Genomic DNA, 24068 nt, shown 5'->3' on the forward strand with positions numbered 1-24068 from the left:
TAAACAGTGTTACTGTAAGACACTGACAAAGGGTCCTTTCACTGTCTTCTTTTTTGGGCTGTCAGACCGACCTACACAATGTCAACGTTTCAGCGACTACGATACACAGAACACTGCAATTACTCAAACTTAGATCCCATGCTTAAAGGAAACAATAATTACCACGAATTTATGTCTGAACTTGTCAAGAAGACTAGACAACAAACCCATTGAGAAATATATATCACATTATTTACTTGCACACACTGTATGTGAGAGGGTTGTGTGTGTTTAATTCATCCATGGAAAGGCGACCAGATGACATTCCCAACATGTGCAAACACAGTCTACTGCCCCAAAATGAACTCAACTGGCTTGGCCCTGAACTAAGAGGATCCCTGATAGTACATATAAGTCCTGCTGGGGAGTTTCATCCATATTAATGCATCATATCTTATCACTTTTGTTTTGTGTCGAAGTATCTAAGTACATTTACTGAAGTACTTGCACTTTGTTTGCTTTTCATTAAACTATATACTTACTCCACCTCAAACTTTGAACTTGCATATTTAGATTTGCACAAAAAGGAAAAAATGTAATATGATGCAAAGATTAAATTGTCCAGTTGTGTAAAAAGTTAAAATGTCCTCAAAGAGACTTGACTTAAATCTAAGTACATTGTTCTGATAGTACTTTTGTATTTTAATCCGGACTTTCATGTCCTCTTTTTCATTTCTTTTTACAGTGTGGTGTCAATCATCTTACTTACCTTAGTTTTACCACTACCAATACAAGGACTATATACAGAGAAAGGGTGAGAATAATAAGGCTGAGGGAGACCCCATTTCTGAGTCTTGAGTCTATAAGGCCCCCAAATTAGGAAATCCACCCCTGTCAAGTGCCACAGATACTACTGATAGTAAATGGACTGTATTTGTATTTCTAGTTATTTCAACTACTCAAAGCGCTTTTACATGACATCCTCATTCACCCATTCACACATCATTCATACAGGGGGAATGTAATGTGGAGGAGACTATTCTTTCATACTCATTCACACTCTGAAGCCATGCTTCTGGAGCAAGTTGGGGTTCAGTGTCTTGCCCAAGGACACTTTGACATGTTGACCCATAGGAGCTGGGGATCCTGACCTTCTGATTGAGGGACAACCCACTCTACCACTGAGCCACAGCCACCCTTGGGGGAGCTGATAGTAACAAATCCTATTTAATTATTATCAAACTATAAATAAGGTCATTTTCTTTTTGTCTATGTGAGGAAGGTTGCTGTTCAGTGCAGCTCCTCAGATGATTGAAGATTTACTCCTGAGGTTATGGCTCCTCTGGTGCAACATAAAGCTTAATAAACCTGCAGCCCCCTTGTCTTCCTTTATTTATGAATAAAGATTGGAGGCCGGAGCCCCTGGGGGGATTAGACGCGGATATCGCTGTAATCCGTTTGGAAACGCGTGCGGCCCGGCGGGGAGGAGCTTTAGGACCCGGTAGGTGTGGGGTCGGGTTGGATTTTCCCTCGCGAAGTAGCAGCTGGACGCATGCGCCCCCCCCCCCCCTCCTTCCACTGTTTCTCCATCCACAGCGCAGGAGCGAATATTTGTCGCGTTACCTGCTTAAAGGCGCCGCCTGTTGTGTGAACAACCCAACCTGCACACGGCAAAGGTAAAGGTAACAGAAGGTACATTCTTCTGGAAAGTTTTTCTTTTAAGTGGGGGGGGACACACTTTACAGAGCAGGAGGCAGTAGAAGGAGATTAATGAGTTGAGGAGTCTTTGAATGTAAAGCGGGCTATCAGAGAGCGGATTAGATCCCACAGCGAGGAATCAGAGCGTGTGTTGTTGTCAAAGATGCGGAAACAACAACAGAAGCAACAACAGTCCGGATTTTGACCCACTGGGATAATTTACCAGCATGTTTTGGCTCAGGAGGAGGGTGAAAATGTTCCAACTTGGAGTGACACCCAAACACCCTGAAGTTTTCTCTCTGCTGGGACTCTCTCTGTGCTATGCATCGGCTGATTTTGACACCATTCCGCGGAACTAACGCGCGTGGCTTGGACCTCGCTCACCATGTCAAAAGTCATTCAGAAGAAGAACCACTGGATCACCAAAGTGAACGAGTGCGCGGTGATCCGGGACGCGTTTGGGGAGCTGAACGTGGAGCTGCGCGGCGGAGCTGAGAATGGAGAGTTCCCACTCATCGGGCAAGTTAGAGAGGATGCTGTGGTTTACCAGGACGGTAAACTCTGCGAGGGGGAGCTGCTGCTGGAGGTGGAGGGGCTGCCTGTGTCAGGATTACCCCTCTATGACATTTTAACTGTGATTAACTGCTGCAAAGGTCCCGTCAGGTTGAAATCTGTGCGTCAAGGTAAGAGAAATCTGACATACAGAAACTTATCAGTGTAACCAGTCCCGTGTTTGTGTGTGTGTGTGTGTGTGTGTGTGTGTGTGTGTGTGTGTGTGTGTGTGTGTGTGTGTGTGTGTGAGAGAGAGAGAGATTAACACACCAAAGAGTTATCGGGGGAGAAATCCCAGTGGAGGTTGTTTTATAATTGCCATGTGGCACAACATTGCATGCACACAGGACAAAATGGAGATGCGTGTGAAGTAGGGCATGTTGCATGCTGCTGCTCATCTTCTCTCCACAGCAGCCTGGAGTTCTCACAGGCTTTGACATGAAGCTGCCCTGACAGCCCTCCTGCCCTCCTTCAGTATAACATTGCCACAGCCTCTGTGGGCCAGACCTGCGGGGTCTCAGACTAAGTCACTTACTGTGTGACTGCAGCTCCACAGCTTCATCTGGACTCCAACACTTCCTGCACACACTGTCGGTTTACTCCTCCGACAGGCGAATAGAGTACATTTCCAAACTTTTCATACCTTCGTTTCTAAGACCACTGTCACCTCACATGGCTTGTTATACCCCCTCATCTATACTTAAACATTTTACACTTCTTCTGTCAAAGGCTGCAGTCAATCTGTTGAGATCTTCCCTTTGTTTCTGCTTAATCAAGAAATCAAATGAGTTGTTTCTTCCTACCAAAGATATTCTACTATGTCTACTAGTTTACTATGATGTATGATTATGACAAGCAGCTCTTACCATTTGACTAACCGATTAATCAACCAATTGTTCCACCTTCTTCGGCCTGTAAAGTCCCAGAGTTTTCATTAGCAGAGGGATGCACTGTTTGTGAGAGCGGGACACCACTCATGGGCAGCTGGGGTTATTTCTGGAAGTGATGAGCTTGACCCATTGCCCACGGTCTGCTGCATCTGCATCTGTCTGAGAGACAGCTAGAGGGAAAGGGATGCAGCCACTGATTCAAACTTCAGCTTTTTTCCCAGTCTCCAGTGTGTTGTGCATGGTTTGTGTTAGTCTTTATCCTGGCCAAATCTGGATGCGCTGTGATGCCTGAGTGAATACTGAAATACGTTTTTTTTTTTTAAATTTGACCTCAGATACATTTGTATATTTCGCCTCGAATGTCTCTTTCCACACTCACTAATGTTTGTCACACACTCGCATAATATTTGACAAAGCTTGCAGGGCCTCCTCTCTGGGGAAATCATTAACTGTGTTATATAACAGCGGTTTAGTTTCAGTGTAGCATCATTGCTTTGCTGTAGTACTGTATGTCCATTAGTGGCTGCACAGTGAACGCTTGACCTCTGGAGCTGAAGCCTCGACCCCTGGGACAAGAGCTCAGCACTAACACTGCTTTGTGCTTGCAGAACAGGCGTTTGTTTGACATATGAGCAGACCATGGCGTGAACCCTGAGAGAGTTTTAGTATCCATAAACGGTTATGTAATTATTCTGAACTCCTGTGGAACACTTGTTCTTGTAGACACTGCTGCAACACCCTGACTGTAGATGTAAGGGACATCCTGAGCTGCTGCCATGGCTTTGTCATTAGATTCACGCATAACTCAGCAGATTCTCCTATAATTAAAGGAGGGGGATACTCTTTGGCCATCTGAATAGCTCACAAGACCTCCATTGTGCCTCACAGTCTGTTGGGCTCCCATGCAGAACGGGTCGGAGATGGCGTTCCAAGCTGTCCCAGACCAGATGACTGGCTGGTGGGACAGATCGGATCTCCCTCTTTTCCTCTTCAAAGAGCCGTGAGTCATATTACAGGAGGCCACATCACCTCAGCATTGGAGGTGGTAACTCTATCGGTGTGTGTGCAGGTAGGAAGGTCGTTGCTGTGGTGCACCACAACCCTACAGGTGTTTTGCTCACCCTGAGGAATGCAGAAAGAAAGCCACCTGAATGAAGTCTGTGCATTCCTGTGGCGGAGGTGGAATATCACACTCACGCAATTTCAAGTCTGGTTTTCATTAAGCTGTGTCAGTAACACTTCAAATTAGGAAGGAATGCAAGAGATGTGAAAGAGTTTTTTGTTTACACTACAAATGTATAATGACAAACTTGAGTCAATATTAATTCTGGTGCCTGGTTTAGATTTAGCTCTAGACTTGGTCTTGTGTCGATATTGTATATTAGTTTTAGTCACATTTTTGATGTTAAATTTTATTTTAGTCTCGTTTTGCATTTTTAATTTTTTGAGACTGCAACAAAAAGTATGGCAGAATTCTGAGGTTAAAGTACAAAGAGGAAGTACTTTCAGACATAGTAAGACTTTGACCCACCAGTATAGCTCTGTAGGTTTGTCATTAATCCTGACTGTATTTTAGTGAGCACCTGATGGCAGTGGCATACCTTTAAAGGTGCCATGGTTGTGCATCAGGTCATAGAACGTTGTTAAACTGATACTTGTCGGTTTAATCAGAGCTTATGAACAGTATATGAGATATATGGTACACTGATATAACAAAATCAAGACACAAGTGTGAACAACACTGTGTTTTAGTTACTCTGTTTTACAACTTTGACATTCTCCTTGACATTTGAGGGTTTTTTTTCTTTTTAGTGAACCACAAACCCCTCCAGGACCTAAAGGTCTGTGAGTTTATGGTGCTCTGATCATGGGCGGGTTTGGCTGGGTGTCTGTCCGACCTCAGGGACAAATGGCCCATGGTTGCCTCAGATCTCGCCTTCATTTGAAACCAGCCAGAGGGAATCAGGGCAGCCAACTGGATGCCAGACATTCCTGAGAAGTGGGACCAGGAGTTCACTGGTACACCCTGATGAAACATCCAGACATAAAATTCTTCATTTTGTTTCTGCGTCACCCTTTATCTCAGGTTACCTCTTTCTCCCATCACCTCTCTCACTCCTTGGCGACAGGGTGCTAGAGTGATTAGGGAGACCATTTGTTAAATCATTCAAACTTTCAGGAACGTAAACACCTCTCCTGCTGAAGTGTCCTTGACCAAAACCCGCAGTGCATGCCAACTCAGGGGTCAGTACTAGCCGACCCTACGCTCTGTCTCAGTGTAGGCATTTTTTGTAATATTTTGACTTTAAATGAAAAATTCTCTACATGTTTTCTAATGTGTAAAATTAATATATGCATAAAAACAAGTGGATGGAAAGGCACTTATTGTTCTGTTTACATTATGCAAAGGACTAACTAGCTAACTGGCTAACTAGCATCAGCTGTTTCTCGTTCCTGAGTCCACATGTGGCGACGGCAAATAACCAGAGTGTGAAAACTCGAGTGGTCCTCTAACCCTGTGATTCAAATCATGACGTGGAAGGATGTATGGAGCCACAGAGTGCTCAGATAAATCACAGATGGGACTAAGCAAGCTGGTGGATGGCCTGCATGCAATTGTAACTGAGGAGATATTACAAACCGACACAAATACTGCATTAATTTAATTTCAGTTCGACTTGAATCTCCAGCTGTATGTTTTTTGTGCAACGTAAAACTGACTCCGTTATGTAAAGATTGTACAAAGATGTGTCCCTGAAGTTGTGTCCCTGGTCTTTGTGCGTGGTTAAGACGGCTTACACACATCCAGAGGATGTGAGGGCTTTGTCGACACAGATCTCCTCTGTGATGTGCTTGTCCCAGAATGCAAGTCCCTAATATTTTCTTAAGTATGAAGATTTGTCAGTCTTGATTAAGCGCAGCCGACTACATAAGTATATCCCTGAAAGGCTCGTCAATGGCTTGTGACATGAGTCCTGCGGCAGTGTCTCCTCCCTCTCTCTGTACCATTCTTTTTACTTTCACATCCACTGTCCCTTCATCAGCTCTGTGTTTTAGGCAGCTGTGAGGGATCTAAAATGTATGTTCATATCTTTCCATATGTTCAACCTTGTTAGGCACAAACAGTTACACAGACTTTTATCATTGTAAGAAACGCTGGTCCGGCTGTTTTCATAGGAACTGTTTAAATAGCCTACTCTCTAGTCTTGATGAAGTGACTCACTAACATTGCTAACAATGGCTGCATACCAGTGAAGGGGCAGTACCATTACACACAAGCAGCTTGTGTCATTTAAGCTTGAACAAATGACTGTGTGATTCAGAGACGCCGCCTCAGGTGGTGTATCGATGAGATTGGAATGAAACAGAGACCGGAGAGATAACAAAAAATAACTCCTGGATCTCTCACCAGGAACTAGGAACCTTTGGAGGAACGTTTCCACTGCAAGGAGCCAGGGTCTAAATTTAGTTCCAGGGACATTATTTTATCCGGCTCTGGAGGTAGTCCTTCTCTAAAGCATGGGAACGTTGGGGGTGGGGCTTGCAGCACTGAACAGTACATTGACTGTATGTACTGCAGCTTTGAATCTGCATATATATATAAATGTCTTTAACTCACTATACTTCAGATAACTATCCTGACAGCTTCTTTAGTGTCTGAATGGGGCCTCCATGGTGCAGTAGATTTCATACCCTGCTTTACTGTCTGTTTTACTCCAAATGGGACAGTAATTTACAAAATGAACATCATGCTGTATTGAAGAAGACCTGAAATGAATGATTGAGACCATAAACTCACAAATCAAGTGGGAAATAGGGTTATTTTCTCATAGACTTAGATACATTTGGACTTATTTTTGCAACCAGCAGAGTCACCCACTGCTGGCCATTAGAAAGAATGCATATTTAAGGCACCTCCGTATTGACTTCACTTTTCAGACCCGAAAGTTACGAGCCACTCTTTTACAGCTCAGCTGCAGCACTTTAAACATCACGTTAACATACCTGTGAATGTCACTTGGGGCTGGTGTGGCCCTCTCTCTTCAGTACTGCTAACAACACGTGTGCCCATCACATGAAGAGGCTACAGTGCAAGTGTCATTTCTTGTTCCCTATGGTGTAACACTGGCACTCTGGGAGCTTGCCACCTGCCAGTGACACACAGACACAAACAAGCCCCTCCAGTCGGCTGAGGGGAAAATAAGCATTTCTAACTAGTTCATTTTGATCATAAAAGAAATTATGACTGACATTTAAGAAAACATGGTGACATTATTTTTCACAACAAAAACTGTTGACAAAATGTGATTTCAGTGGGGCTTTGAAAAAAAGTAAACCATGTGAGTTTTTCTTAAATAACCATAACAGTTTCCTAAGTAGTTTAAACTTTTATTGCAACACTGCAACATATATGACGGCAATGAGCTCATACAAGATGAAGAAAAGGTCAAAGAAATTTGCATGATAACATAATGTGGTCATATAATCACAATATACTTTAATTGCACTGAAAGGCAATGTATGATAACATGAAAATACTGCTGAGCCCAACTGTAACATCATTCAGGACTTAGAAATATACATTGGAGTTATTGAATTGCCATGATATTCAACAAAATGTCAACAGAACAAAATCCAGTCTCCCAGATAATAGATGGAGCTGATGTAGTTTCCTTTATTTATAGAGTTTTCATCATCAATATCTAAAAAAATTAATTTCTTTGAGTTCTTAAATGTGCCCCATCTCTCCAGTGCTTGTCTAAGTTAATGTAAACAAGACGTTTAGTGTTTGTTAGTGTGTGCGTGTGTGTGTGTCTAGGGTCAGACAAGACTTCCTGGTTCCCTGAGGGTAACACCTGTTTTCTGCACCACTGAAATAATAATTTCCCAGTTTCCAGACAAACGCACACACACACGCACACACACACGTGTTGTTATATTTAGGGACTAATTCACTCAGCTAGGAGTCAGAGTGTGGTCAGATTATATTAGTATATTTCACGTCAGTACTCAAACAGCATGTAATGAGCTCAAATTTTGAGGAACGACCTCGGCCTGAAAGCAGTGCTCCAGCTGATAAAGGAGAGCGAATCCATGCCTGTACAGAAGGTTCATGAAGAAATGCAGCAGTACTCCTCCACAGTTACATTATCAGCAACAAGCATGGGGATCCCTCAGGGTTTCTAAAGTACAGTATGTTTGTCTCTTGTTGAGTTCACATGAGTCATGTTTCACCTCTAACAGAGTCCTAAACAGAGACATCTCTTTGTCTACAGTCGACTAAGAGCTCAGCAAAAGCAGCAAATGGGCAGCTTGTTACTGAACGTAGAGACACTGGCACATATTGGAAATGACAAAAACATGTCTTTTCACTTTCCCCTTTGGTTCTGCTTGTGTCTGGAAAGTACAGTCACATCCTCTTGTTTTCTTCTGTGCTGCTGCTCAATCTGAAACAAAAAGTGTTGATATTTGACATTGAAGTAAAATGAAACTTTATTGACATCATTAACATCTGCACACATCTTAAAGATGCCCAGCTCTAGGTACTTCAGTAAGGACCGTCTGAAAGCACCATCAGTTTTGTTCTGTGTGAGTCTGGGCTGAGTTGTGGCACAACTTATTTCTTCTCAAATCTTTTGTCCATTTTATTAACAAACTTTATTTTTTAATATCATTTGTTAATCCTACTTTCTATTTCCCCCTTAATCTGCAGCGAAGCATTTAACAATTTTATCCATAAAGCACCTTTCAAAAATACAATGAAAATCTTTTTATGATTAAAAATAAACAGATAGGATCCAAAAACTTCAGATAAAACAAGATAAAAAATCCAATCAGCACAACAAATGGTTAAGAAAAAGTCATAAGATAAAAGTAAGCCTTAAGAAGAGACTTTGAAGAGGATAGTTGGACTCTCCAGTTCCACGGGACCGATCACCTTTACTGACAAGTCGAGGTTTACTTACATACAATTGAAATTATAGACAGAGATATAGTTAGTTTGTTTAGTTTTTAACATTCAACACATTCATTGTTGTTTTTCAATGGTGGCATTTTATGTGGAACAGATATGTGGCCTGTTGCTCACATATTCTGGCAGGTTGGAACCTTTGAAACCAGCTCAGACTATTTAGTTACAGTTCCTTGTCCATTTTCACTGGGCCGTATTTCTCTGGAGCACCCCTTGTTTTTTAAACAAAGTTTATATGGGTCTGATACGTGTATATTTACAGGACAGATGATTAAAAAGGACAGTTGCTTCTTTCCAAACCTTTTCCCATTCACACCACCTCGACCTTTTTCATTACTAGAAAGTGTGTACCAGTCTGCAAACAAGCAAGTAGTTCACATTTTCTGATCCGTGTTATCAAGATGACTTCATATGGGAGACAAACAAAACTAGAGAGAAATGTTAAGTGGCACGTAAATCGTAATCTGCCATTCAGCTGTGCCATTTACATTGCTGGCAGTGAATGACATAATGTTCGCTTTGTGTCAACATCTCAGGAACTAAGACAAACAGCCTGTGAAGTTAATCTGTAGGATTGTTTATATGGTTTTCATGTGACTGCAGTAATGTGTATACATATAGAATATGGATGTAATTCATGTAGCAGTTACATACTCTGGTTTACCCACATAATGGTAAACATAATCCCCTAGGGTGATTTTTATTTTTTCAAATCAATTGACAGATTTCCTTATGACTGATAACAGTTAAGTCTGTTTAATGTGTGAAAATGGGAGCCGCATGCTGAATGATCGTCAGATCAGTCATGACCTCTGAAAGATAACATGCTGTACAAATGCTCGATTTGCATAATAATTGACTGAATTATGGACAATACGTTTTATGAGACCTGCTCAGGCAGCCTCAGATTTGTATTGCTTTGCTGTGCACAGATAGCTGTGACTGATTGATGCTGATAAAAGTCAAAACTCCCTTTTCTTCTTATTTTAGTGATGTTCCAAAGAAGATGTACCTGATCTGGACGTCACTGAATATTTTATTATATCAAACACTCCCGTGACAAGACGCTCTCAAGTGACACAACCAGCAGAATAAAATTAATTTGCCCCATTAGGGTGAACAAGAACAAGCAATCAGGAATAAATAAACCACTGTAATACCATTTACTTTTTGTGTTTTGTCAAGATTGTGAACTGATCAAAAATTAGTGCATGACTCACTGAACCCTTAAGTGACAGGTGTGAACCCAATTAATGAGAAGGAGAGAGAAAATGGACAGTCCGGGTGTAATAGCCACTATGGCTAACCAGGCCAAGGGAGTATGAGCGTGTGTAAAGGCACCGGTGTGCTTCATCAGAACTGCTTATCAGACGATTGAACAGCTTCAGAAACCCCCCACACACACACATTTCTGAAGTCGGATTAGGGGGTGCCGTGTCCAACCATTTCTGTATTTTTACGACATTCACACCCACTTCACACTGTGATTGGCCTGTGAGGAGGGGAGAAAGGTTTGAACTTCTGTCTTTGCTGATTTTTATGAATTTCACATAAATTCTTGTCCAACATTATTTCTGCACAACACATAGTGTTCTACACTCTGAATGCCTTCCAAGAGAGTCTGTCTGAAAATGTCCAGCGATATCCACTTATTTGAACATTCATGAGACGTGATATTACCTCAGAGTGTGGCCGCGTGGAACAACCATAAACACTTTTACCTTCAGATGTGGTCAGACAAAACATTGTATGAATTAGTTCTGTTGGAGCAGAATGCTGCCCAAAGCATCCACAGCTGTGCTCGTGACTCTGGGAGGGTTACAGCGGCGCTTTGAGCCAAATGCTAACATCAGCATACTAACATGCTCAAAATGACAATGCTAACATGATGTTTATAAGGTAATGCTGACATGTTCACCAAGCTAGTTTGCTAATGCTAATATACTATATGCTAATCAGCAGTAATGCAAAACACAGCCGATGAATGTCATGTGGTTTGCAGGAATTTTGCCACAAACTGATGTTGTGGTCAAATTCAAATTTTCCACATAATGATGGCCACAGAAAAAAACTTAGATGATTACCAATTTCATTATGATGCATCCTCTGGAGACCAGGAATGTCAGCACAAAATGTCATGGCCAATATTTCCCTTAGGCCATGCTGCTAACATGGCTGAAATTATGTATTGGGTTAGTAAAGAAACTACCTCTACAGCACTGCATAGTGGAGGTGTTTCTGTTTCTCCTCCTACATGAGAGGCACCCTTGCTGTTGTCACTGTTTTGAGGGCAGTTGTTCAATGCGAAAGCTTTGGTGTTGTTTTGATTCTCTTCCCTGTTCTGTGCAGCTGACTGTCACACTGCCTGCAAGTACATGATAGTTTGAATCAGGTGATCCAGAAAGAAAAGTATTCTGGGATACAGCTTCTCTGTGTGTGTCTAACAAACTCTTTCTCTCTCTCTGCTGCACTAACACTCACGTGCACTGACCTTCACACTCACACATGCTCCTACTGAGTCAATCAAACACACACACACACAAACAGATGCACGCTCACATAAACACATACACACACTTGTTCACTGCAAGAGAGTCTCGTATAGTGGAGATAAATTGACATTTAAGCTGTGCTCCTCCTAGATTCACACATCTGGAAGGGATTACGTACCATTACAGGCTTCGTTTTATACACATGAATCATAGTTCCACTTTTAGTCAGTTTGGTTTTGTTGTGGTTTTTCAGCACAGTAATTACACCCTCCTTGAGATGCAAATAGCATATAGTGTGAGAGACGTTCTAATTTTCACAAAGGTCCTTAGTCATCAAGTTGCATTTCACAAACTGAAGCAGGACTTAAGAATTGAAAATATGTATAAAGGAATAGTCTGTGCTCAAGTGATTGTAAAGTAAAATGCTGCTACACTTATTATATAGCCTAAACCCTGCTGTTGTTCAGCTGGGGTGAAAGGTTTGCTGATGATCCTTAGAGGATTTCTCATGCTGCTGATCTCTCTATCCCTCCCCTCCTCCTAGGCTGTCAATCTCCAGAGATTCAGGTTGCTCATAAGCTCTTGAGAGGCTGACCCGACCCTGCTTGGTTTAACCGTGTATAAAACGCTTTATGCACTGTCGTCTGATATCCTGACACTAATGTTCACACTGCTGTTTAATCTGAAAGCACGCCTCTGACTGTATGTACTAGTAAAATGACAACAAGGTGTTATCCTACAACTCAACTTCAAACAGCCAGTTATCATTTTTAAAGCAAAATAAATAAAGAAAAACTAGAATTAGTTTATAGGAAACTCCAGCTTTAGCTTTACTCTTGTTGTGTACCCTCTGCAGCGATGACTGCACCGGGAGGTTGCCAAAGCCTGGAGGAGATCATGCGGTGTGTACATTAGTGTGTGGATGTGTCTGTCCACGGCTAATTTTACTGGACCGATTGGACCGTCATTTTTTGCTGGCTCACTCGTGACACATCAATAACTGCTTCAGTTTTAAATCACAGAGCAAAATGTTTTCAGTTAGGCTAAAAACAAGCCTTACCTTGTCTGTTACAGACATCTATAGAAAGGTTTGGTCATCTACAGATTTACTCCATATCCGATATGTTATGATCCTCTCAAGTTATTAATGATACATCATGAATAAATCTTTGTTTCTTTGCAACCCTCTTACCTGTAAGTGAGCTGGTGTTAACAGGTGTTGGGTTGAAGTCTGTTCCCACATCAGATAGTGTTCCTGTAGCAGTGCCCTGGGCACGCCTGGGTTAGGTATAGCAGAGATCGTCAGGCAGAGATCTGTGCTCTACTGAATGCATTTTTCTATTATTTAATGAGTTACTGTGTTGGCGATCTAATGTGGTAAGAGGTTAACTTTACAGGCAGTGGTAGTCCTGGATCGGGCAGTTCCCCTAATGGATCACAGCTCACTTTGTTGAAACAACAAAACAGTGAGGAGAAGGAGGATGAAAAACATTTTCATGTGGAATACTTTCCCTGGAATATCTTCAGCTGCCATGTCTAAGTAAACAAAGTCCAGACTTTTTTTTTTTGAAATCTTTTGTGTCCAAGTTGATGTCTTCAGCCCGACCTACAGTCCAAAACCCAAATATATTCAGTTTACTATGATATTGCAAACAGAAAAGGACAAAATCCTCATATTTGAGAGTTTTCACTATTTTTGCTTATGAATGACTGAAACAAGGAATCAGTTATCAGAATAGTTGCCAGTTCAGTGGTAGATTGTTTCAGCTCTACTTTGGTGACATAATACTTTTTATTCTAAAGTGAGTAAAGAGTTGATATGGTGGACGATTCATCGATATGTCAATCAACTGGAAGATATTTGACATCTATTTTTCATTAGAAATATTGTTTAAGTTGTCTTTCAAATAAAAAATGTTAAGGAGTTCTTTGTCTTATGTGACATTGAATGAATGATGGTGTGATATTTATAGCCTAAATTAATAATTAAGACTAGGACAGAGTGATATAAGCAGCTGTACTAAAGGTGCACTCTTCATAGCTTTGAATTTCACTATGGTCTAAAAGCTATTTTTAAACGTTTGAAGCATTTTTGTGGAAAACGCCTCAAATATACTTTATGTTTAGTGAGATTTAGTCATAGCATGTTCAGTCTAAAATGTGGCAGTAGCTCTTGTTAAAAACATAGGCAGAGATATTCATTGCTGCCTGTAACTTTGCATATTTATTTTTTGTGGATTTTCTCATGTTCATCCCAAACAAATCATTGTTTCCTCTTAAAAGTTTAAAATGCATCACTTCCTGTCTAGCAGAGGACATTTCCTGGTGAAATGGGATGTCCTCCCACTGCAGATGTTTACCACAATAAACGGCCATATGTTGGATGACTGTTACATGGAGTCAGTTGGCAAACGCATAGATTTATTTGTACAAAACAGCAGAGGATGGTTAATACATTGCAGAAATGTGAAAGGTGAAGCTGTTGTCAATACAGATGTAACTCATGCACAGGGCCCTCTAGTGGTACAATCACATATCATGGTCATGGTGGATCCAGAAGACTGAGGAGGTAGTGACTTGTTGTGATTTAAGTAATTAAATAGCACAATTCATGTTGTTTAGCTATTTAAAAGTTTCTAAAAGAAGTGTTAAAACATACTATTTACATTATCTACTGTTAATATGTGTGAGAAACCTGCTAATGGTAATAATTCAGTTTTACTATAAATGTCTGTTGTGGCTTAAAGAGATGTCAACTTGACGGAGAGGTTCCACTTCTCCATGTCACACTTAAACCCAACCACACACACAGGAGTCAGAGTCAGTAAGCAGAGCCTGCTTTGATGTTTGAGTTTAACAGACCCCAACTAATTTTCTCTCATGATCTTCCTCAGTTTTTACCCAAGAAAAAGTGAAAAATCGCACCAGAACGGACAGCTTCAGACAGGTGGAGAGGAGCCTCCTGGGTTCAAATGCCTGTGTGAACTCTGTGTGTCTGTGCGTATCTATCGCCTCCATTCCCAAACGTATATCTGAGTCTTGCAGCAGGTGGAAAGACGTCTTATCTAAATCAAAGCAGCTTTGCAGGAACCAGCGTCCTCCATCTGATATTGTCATTACTGTCAAGAAGCTTTGAGACTGTTCCGGCTGTGGTGGTCTGAGTTAGTCACAGTAGCAAGTAGGCCACAACAATGAAGGTGATTAGTGTTGTAAGGGAGGCCTCTTTGCAATAGTGCATATAGCCCTGAATCAAAACAAAATAAAACAAAATATAATGAAAGAAAAGATTGTAGCTACTGTTGTGGTGTAATTGACAAGGGTTTAGTATAAAAAGAAAAACATCGCCACCTCAGAGTCCACGACTTCACACAGTTTGATTGATGTGTTGCTTATAAACAGCTGTGTGTGCAGCTGGAACTCATCTGCATAATACCCATAAGACATTTCTCTGTTGACTGGCACAACAGGCCGATCATTCCCCCCAACCTGCCACTTAGACAGCTTGTCATTTTTTCAGAGTTAAAAGTTTTTCTCTGCTACAAATAGACAACCAATGTTTTCATCCACACACTGTCAAATCACTCGCTGAACCGGAACAAATTGAAATTTATAGTAACAATAAGGAGAGAGCCATCCCTGGTTCTGTGATAAACTTAAAGGAAATGATTTCCAAACTACACTGTCCCATTTTAAACCAGTAATTAAGCAGATAAGTCAGTAAACCTGCTTTGTTAGACAAGCTGAAAACATCTTTACCTTCAAAAAACTGCTGTATTAAATATTAACCCACCTGCAAACCCCACTGATGACATAACGCATGCTGGGTTGGTTTGACCCGAGTCCTCGATTTGACCAGAACTATGACCCAGCTCAATTAACCCAACAATGAAAGAAATTAATATTTTGTTCAAGTATTAAATCATTACGTTTAACCGAGAGTAAGAGTCTACAGCCATGCTGGTGCTCTGTCAGGCTGTATGCTATTTGTGGCTAAATGCTAAATGTCAGCATGCTAATAAGCTAATGTTTAGCAGTTATAATGTTTATCGTGCTCACCATGTTTAGTGTGTTAGCATGCTAACATGAATTAGCTGTACATGCAAAGGACAGTTGATCAGTACTAAATAAGCCGCAGTTTTGGACAAATTGGTGCCAAAATGAGAAGTTAGGTGGTCACCAAAGTCATTACAAGTAATCCTGAGGGAGAAATTAATGTTTGTACCAAAGATCATGTGATACATGTCATAGTTGTTGAGACATTTCACTAAAGGCCACAAATATGAGCCTCATGGCTGCACTAGAGAGTTGATCCTCTGGGGACCACAGATATCTGAGCCAAATCACATCACATCATTTAACATGTGTTATAGATATATTTGTCATATATAATAGTTATAAATATTTATCCGTCTGAACAAAAGCAGCAGACAAACCAACCAACGTGTCTATCCCTAAAGCCATGCTGCTAGTGACAGTGTTATTGTCAGGACAACGGCTGGAGCTAAAGGTTATTTTCATCATTGATTAATGTGTCACTAAAACGTCAGAAAAACGGTCCACAGCCGGAAGATATTCAATTTACACCAAAATAAAACGGAGAAAAGTAACGGGTCGTCGTATGGCTATACTGCAAAGATTTTTTTATTCTTTCCCTCTCTGTTCACAGACTGTCTGAGCTGTTCTGCTGTTGTACAACAGTCATGTCTGACTTTGTGGTCATGACCAGTGGGTAAACATATCAACTGAGTCCTCCTGAAAGCCAATATTTTCCTTCAGTCCTTTGGCCTGCTTTCACATACAAATCTACCACAATCTGACACATGCCTCCGCCTATCAAATCACTCGCTGTTTTTCTTCCAGCCGTAGCTCTAAATCACTGTGTTTCTTGAGTAAATTTAGACTCTTTTGACAAAATGATATAATGACTGAAACATTTTTCTAGAGCTGTTTTTGTTAACTGAATTTACTTTGAACACTTAACTTGTGTAGCTCACCATCTGTCTTATCTTGTGTTTTACTGTCTTTGTAAACCTGACCTGAAACTCACTCAAATCTCATTGAGCTCGTAGAAGGAAAACAACGTTTTATTCTTTTATGTTTGCCTCTGTTCTCAATATAGAGCATCAGCGTGAGGTTATATATGGTAGCCGAGCCTGTTTAATCAGTAAACCATCGCTCCAGATGCCATAATATGTCATCAGATAACTGTTTTTAAAATGAAGAGCAGAGGAGTATTTTTAAAACGCATGGCAGGCAAGATGATAAAAGCTAAATATCTGTTCCTGCTGCTCTTCAAAGCTAACAGAGATGTACATGTTATCCTCCAACTCAAACACTGCGCTGATTTGTTCTGTTATGGTCTGGGACTGTTTGCAAGCTTCTGTCTGTCCGGGCGAGGGAGTGACCTTGGGCTGCAGCTGTTCGTCAGAAGTTGGCAGCATCTGGCTGTGCTGACGGGTGAGGGGCGGCGGTGGGGGAGTCGACCGCACTGAGAAGAGAAATACATTGTGCTGAGCAGGTCAGGCAGGGTTAGACGGAGGACGGGACTGTAATATGGCTATACAGTCATGTGTTTAGGGTGAGACAAAGGCTTAACAATTTAACTCAATCAGAAAAGCTAAAGCAAATGTCATGATGATACATGTGGTTTGGCATGCTTTAGTCTATTAACGGCAAATTGTGTTCACTTTATTATCACTGTCAACCGTTTTGGAAAGATGGATTTCCAGCAGAGCTCTGACACTTGCTAATACACTGAACATTTAGTCTTGACATGCTCAAGTTTTCATCACCTGCTGATGCATGTGCAGCCAGAGACCGCTCTGAAAACCCTCCATATTGGTTTCTTCAAGGAAACTGTTTGGTAACAGTTTGTGTTTGATTTGTGCTGCCATACCTCATGGGTGAAATGCTTCTTGGCAGCCAACTCTCAAATATTTAATGTCAGACGCTCCGAGCATCCTTGAGCCTTCAAACAAGTTTTCAGTTTTTAAAAAAAAGTTTTCAAGAAAGAAAGTCATGGACTTAACGTTTTAAAGGTTGGTTCTCCCGGCTGAAATGAAATAAGATATTTTCTCACCTACCCTTTTTAGATGTCTAGCCATGCAGATATAGTTTTAGTTCTATAATATACGGTGGTTTTGAGATTTCTTCCTCTTACCCAACACAGTGGAGGGGATTATAATTTAATATGTGGTGCTCACAGTATTAAAGAATAATATTCAAAAAACTCAACAGCAGCAGCTCTTTCCAGAAACAGTGTTGTGTACTCTGGATAATCTAATGAAAGTGCTGTAAAACGTGCAGATTTTAAAGTTATCAGCAGGAATGTAAGGTTTTTGTGATTTCTAGTAATATAGGCCAAAACATTGCAAGCCAGAGGATGCAAAGAAAGTTTTTAGAAATTTAAAAGAACTTCTTAAAACTGCAAGCTTTCATTTTCTGATCAGCAACTTCAGTTTAATTTAAGTTTTTATTCACTGTTACTGGTTGTATCTGTATTTGCAATGTAGCAGTTATAGTAAAGAAGAATTAGAGTTTTCACGCACTTGGCCATGCTGCCGCTGTTATCTCAGTGATAAAAGCTCCGTCTCAGTCGCAGATATCACAAGACTGAACCCTGAGCTTCTTAAGATGACGTTCGCCCTCAGACTGGAATATAAATGGGATAATCTGCGGAAGTTTGAGCGAGTAGTCACTAGATTTCATCAGTACCAACTTAAGCAGGTTTAATGGGGGCTGTTTGATACACTGATTATAAATAAACTTTCATTTAGTGTGTCAGTTCATCCTGGACCTGCTTGCTACTGTTCTCCGAACACTACTTATTTGGAAACACACACATAAATTGTTTATATATATAAATACATTTTTAGAAGTGTTTATTAATGTATTCATCAACAATAATAATCTGGGAATCATCTGTACAGTGATTAAACAATTACTTAATGCTTGATAAAACGGTACAGCAAAAGGTTTTAATTATATTTGTGTTCATGTTAATAATAACACATATAGTAAGAAGGAGTTTACCACGGAACGCTTTTTAAAAGGCACAAGGTCTTTACTATCTTTGGCCACAATTAATGCGCATCCTTCCTTCTCTTAGACCTTGAACTCATAACTGACATGAATATGCCTGGTTAAACTCTGGAAATTGTCCAGTCCTATTATCACCACGTCTCCAGCTCTGCTGAATTTCTTGTTGCTAGTATGAAGGACGTGGGAAGGAAGGAATTACTAATTGGGTTTTACCATTTATACGACAACAACCTTGAACGCAGCGCTGAAGGCACACAGGCTTCAGAAGGACCTACAAAAGAAGACGCACTAAATGAGAAATTGGATCCATTTTAAAAACTTGAGTGGGACCAGTCGACTGTTAATGTCATGCATGAGATCCCATTATGAATCAGCCTAATAATTTTGGCTGATGGTCTGTATCCTGATATCCAATTTTGGGTGACAGCAGCCTCTCATTAAGAGAGAGCTCAAGCGGATAACGACTTGACATATTGCGTCACATCAAACACAATGAATCAACGCCACATTAAAGCATTCACTCCAGCCACAACTAAACACTGCAGAGGCACAATTGCATCGAGCGGGAGGCCGCAGTCAATCTCATTTTAGTGATCTCAGCACATTAATGCTAAGTGTGATGATGTTCTTGTTTCTGATCCAGAGAAATTTTTATTTTCTTGTATTTATTTTTAAACCATCACCATTTTTTGTCCATCTTCTCAGTCATCAAACAGTTTACGTCATTGATTCCCATCAAAAAAAAATTTCTGTTTTCAAAGGTAAAGCTTGTGCTACAGGATCCTATTATGTAAGATTATCTGAGCGTAGATGTGTTGAACTGTTTAAAGCCAGAGGTAGAGAGATAACAGTGGGGAGCTTAAAGCTTTTGTCAAATTCTCAAGATATCCCTGTGACTTTCTCTTATTCTTTCTTTCTCTTTTCTCTCTGTCAGCTTTAAATTAGGGCTGCAACTGTTTTCACTATTTTATTGATAATTACATTAGCAATTTTTCTACTGAATGTTTTCTATTTGTGTACGAATATATATTTAAAAACATATTTATATATAATTTGTTCTATAAAAATGGCAGAAAATAGTGAATAATCTCTCAGAGCCCAAGATGATGGCTTCTTTTCCAACCGAAAGTTCATTCAAACATATTAGATTCACTATTATAAAGGACAAAGGTCACTTTCACATCTGTAGTTTGGTTCAATGTTTTCATTTGGATTTTGTGGTGTAAAAAAGAGCTGAGGAGTAACTGATTATGAGCGTTGTTGGTGGGACTGTAACTCAACCTCAGGTAGTGTATTTAAAAATGCTTAATAAATGACTTAAACAATTAAACAATCTGCGGTTTCTGCACTACTTTAAATGATTGTAATAGTAGTGGCACAAAATGGTTATATGTTTTGGTGGAAGCACCCAGGGACCTTTTTAGAATCACTTTTCCACATCACTCACTTGGCTCAACACCATAATGAAACTGCCTCCTGCAGCTCCATTTCTCCTTTTATTTAGAATATCTTCATTTTTTCTCACTCTGTCTCCATCACCTGTTGGTTATCTCCTTTCCTTGCTTCCATCTCAGATGTCTCACAATCATCTCAGTGTTTGATGCCACCCAGCTGTGAAGGAGTCTGCGATTTCCCACAGTCTGAATGTCAGATATGTGATGGTTCGAAGGTGAGTGTTTTATGAAGGATGCTCAGTGTGTGACCGCAGTCTAACATCACACACATGTTCACTATTATTCAGAGGGAGTTAGCAGCAGAGATGGATCATGCTCTAGTTTAGTCTCTTCTCTGAGCACAGGGTGGTGGTCATAAGACACTTGACATGCTTTGTTTCACTTGAAATGTCTTTTTATAGGTAGAATGCACATAATTCAAATCTTTTCGCCTTTCATCTTCATCATTGTGCCTTTGGTTGCTTACAAACCCATTATTATCGTTTTAGGTTGAAATCTGTTCCTGTTTTGCATGTTTCTGTATACACGCAGTGCTTACAAAAAGGGACAAACTCTTCTGTTCTCTGGACCATCTGTTATATTGTCACCCATGGGGATACTTGGTAGATTTACCCAACGAATCAATCTTGTTGCATCACTGAAAGCCAGATGCAGTGTGAGGCACTCTGAGTTTGGGAAATCTCACAGTCACATCATAACACGAGTTTTTACTGTTCGCATGCTGTTAGATTCACTGTTTGATTGATTGGTAGACTTTTACAGTGTTATTCGTGGGTTTGATCAAAACAGTCTCCATTTAATTTGAATTTAATGTTTTACTTGTGTGAAATGCTGCTATGTGTCACTGAGGATGATTAGGTTTGAAGAGGGAGGGTTGATACTCACCTATGAAGGTTCGCGGCATCATAACAACAAGGCCGGCTGCAGAGATCCGATGCCTCTCTTTAATCTTATCTCAGCTGTTGATCCCCAGCTGTCAGTCTGCTGCGTTATCTCTGCTCTCAGACAGTTTCGACTGAGACTGAGACGAGTGCTCCACTGTAAGTGAATCATTCCTGCAATTCCCCCGTCTGTTTGAAAGCAGGTCTCTTGAACTCCACTTTAAAAACTGTATTTCTTAGCAATGTTGCCTCACTCTCTGGTTAAAAACACTTTTTTTTTTTAGCATATTAGCTAAATCCTCTAACAAACATGCTCAGCTGGCATTTCTGAAATAGTGCTTCGTCTCAGCACAAAATTCTTGTAGCAGCATCCACTGGGTAACTATCCGAGGAAATTCACATGACAGATTAATTTAATGAATCTCCCTGTGGGGCCTCTTGTCTGTCAGCTATCTCCCCACACACGGCTCTGTATATCCGAAGGAGAGAACGGCTATTTTTATAAAAGTGGGTGTTCCATATATGTTAATTAATATTACATTTAACACAGCAGAGGACTCAGATATATAGGTCACTGGATGTCCCGACTTCTAGTCTCTCCTTTCAGTCAACCCCACTGGTTGTTTGTGTGCAAATCAACAGCACAAGCAACCCCTTCAATTGCAGCGCTCAGGGTACAAATTAGTGGTTATTACACCCAGTGAAAAGCCTTCTTCTTTTCCACTCCTTCATCTAAATGCATATACACTATAATTCAAGCCTAATGTGGTAGCTTTTCGGCTTGGGCTTTATTGTGAGTTTCATCATATTAGCCGGCTGGTGATGACACACTCGTGCCTGTGGTGTGATGTGTTCCAGTCTGCTGCTGCAGCCGAAGGAGGGAGGGAAGACGGGGACGTGAATCTCATCTTCGTCTCATTGCCCGTGGTCATCGGCTCCTGTGAAAGATGGGACTTTAATCACAGAGGGGCCCTTTGTGTGTGACGGCCAGGCAGGCAATGACATTTAACAGAGGCAGCCAGTTAGAACTGATGGCATGCTCGCATACCGACTGAAGCTTGATGCTTGATGCTTTCTATCAGCGACAGGGAGGATTCAGCCCGCTTGAAGCATCAGTGTTTTTACATGTGTTGCCCACAGGCGGAAAAAAGATACAATGGACACATTAAAATAGCTGCTCTGTGTGCATTTTTTACAAACATGACACAAAGAAGTGTTTTTCCTCTACTTTAACCCAGGGGATAAGAAAAGAGATCCTGCCATCTGGAGTATGTTGAGTTTTGGTATTCCAGTATTTGACAGGAATAGCTGTCCATGTTTAGTCTATGTTAAAATATTTTTGGGAGCCGGCAGAATTTATAAGCAATATGTCTGTTTATCTGGGATGGTGCCCACATCATTCAAGACTGACCCTCCTCTCAACCCTCTCCCTCAAGCTATTTCTCGTTCTACACTTTACAAACGTATCAACCTTTCTTTCTCCGGCCTGCCTCCTTTTTTCTTCCTCCATCCTTTGGCCTACTCAGCTATTAACACAGAGCAGAGGGAGCGGTAGGCCTGGGTTCCTCTGGTTATATTTAGCAATGAACAGATGCAGCGCACTGGAGCGGAACATACCGCCTCTGCTCGGCTGTGTGTGTCTGCATGTGTGTATGTGTGTGGTGTGTCTTTGTCGGTGACTCTTCCTTCATACCAGTTCTCCCAGCATGCACTGCTGACTCTGACTCAGCACTGGAGAACTGGGTCAGAACTGAACCCACCTGCATCCGCACATAAACCGTCCATACATTTCTGTATGACCAATAATCCAAACCAGAGACGCTGTTGTGAAGTAGTGATCGAAGGGAACATCCTAGTGCACTCTTTATGCGCTGACTCTTTATAATGAGTAAAATAGCTAATGTTTATTCTCATTATCAATACATCTGTTGATTGTTTTCAATTAATCTGTGGAATGTTAAGAAATAGTAAAAAAAAATGTTCATCACAATTTCCCAGAGCCTAAGGTGACGTGTTCAAACAGGTTGTCTTGTCTGACTGACCCAATGAAATTCAGTTTAATATCATAGAAGACTAAGAATACACAAATAAGAAGCTGGAACAAGAGAATTTCTGGCATTTTTGTGTAAAGGTCCTTTATAAGATATTCAGAACATTAATATGGCAGCAAACAGCTATTTGCTTGGTAAACATGGAGTCCTGAGCAGAAAATGCAGTCACAATCCCTCCGTGCGTGTTGTGATCTGAACTTCTCTGTCCTTTCTTTGGTTGCCAGTCCGGCTGTGCGTGCATGTTAGTGCATGTGAGAGTTCGAAGCGTTCAGCCTCAGGCGACCTTCCAGAATTTCCATAGAAGAAATCACGTCTTTGGTTAAAAAGGTCTCCCCTTCCTCCACTCAAGCGGCCCCATCTGCGTACCTTGTGCCTCTGGCTGCTCTGCCGCTCTGCTTCCACTGCCCCATCCTCTTCTCCCTCGCCGCCAAGATGGCTGCTGCTCGCTGGCAGTAGGATCTTAATTGTAAAAATCAATATACCAAGGAAATAATAGCCAAGATCCTCTTGCTTGCTTATAGTACTTACCTCGTCACTTGACATTGTTCACCAAAGGGTGACTTTATTGTGTTGTATATCTCTTTTCTGTTGTTTGTAGTGCACATTTGTTTTGGTCTGAAAAGCTGGAGCTGCACTTTAACTGCTAGTGGCTCTGAATCTTGCATATTGAACCTTTAAAGAAAACATCTTAAACAATTCACAATTAACTGAATATCAAAATAGGTGACAATTTTCCGATGGAAATTGAAACATAATTTTGACATAAAAAAAGTTAAAGTAGGAGAACCAAAACCACGGCCACACTTCAACATCATTGCAACATGGTGAGAAATTTAACCTCTGGAGGTCAGCAAAAACAAGATATACAGCTTCTGTTAAAACACTTTTCAACTATTTCAGTGTAGACAAAAATCTAAGCACTTCCTCAGTGAAACAAGCTGATACCATTTGTTTCCTAGAAACCAGATAAAGGGATTCATCAATCTAAAAAGCTGTTCAATGTAAATAAGATGCAATTTGGCTGTTCTAAGCTAAAATTTCAGATTCATATTGTTTGGT

At 40.8% G+C, this 24068-nt stretch overlaps 1 protein-coding gene across 5 annotated transcripts in view; it reads left to right on the forward strand.

The window, feature by feature from the left end:
* Window positions 1-1717: 1717 nt before the first annotated feature.
* The window catches only part of LOC139210382 (membrane-associated guanylate kinase, WW and PDZ domain-containing protein 1-like), an 88153-nt gene continuing 65802 nt past the window's right edge, over window positions 1718-24068 (forward strand). For all 5 annotated transcript variants that reach the window (XM_070840418.1, XM_070840419.1, XM_070840420.1 and 2 more), the window contains exon 1: window positions 1718-2360. In XM_070840418.1, coding sequence (XP_070696519.1) covers window positions 2063-2360 — 298 coding nt within the window. In that variant the 5' untranslated portion in view covers window positions 1718-2062. The remainder of the gene's footprint in view (window positions 2361-24068) is intronic.

Source organism: Pempheris klunzingeri, chromosome 11 (genome assembly GCF_042242105.1).
Source record: "Pempheris klunzingeri isolate RE-2024b chromosome 11, fPemKlu1.hap1, whole genome shotgun sequence".
Lineage (NCBI taxonomy): Eukaryota > Metazoa > Chordata > Actinopteri > Acropomatiformes > Pempheridae > Pempheris > Pempheris klunzingeri.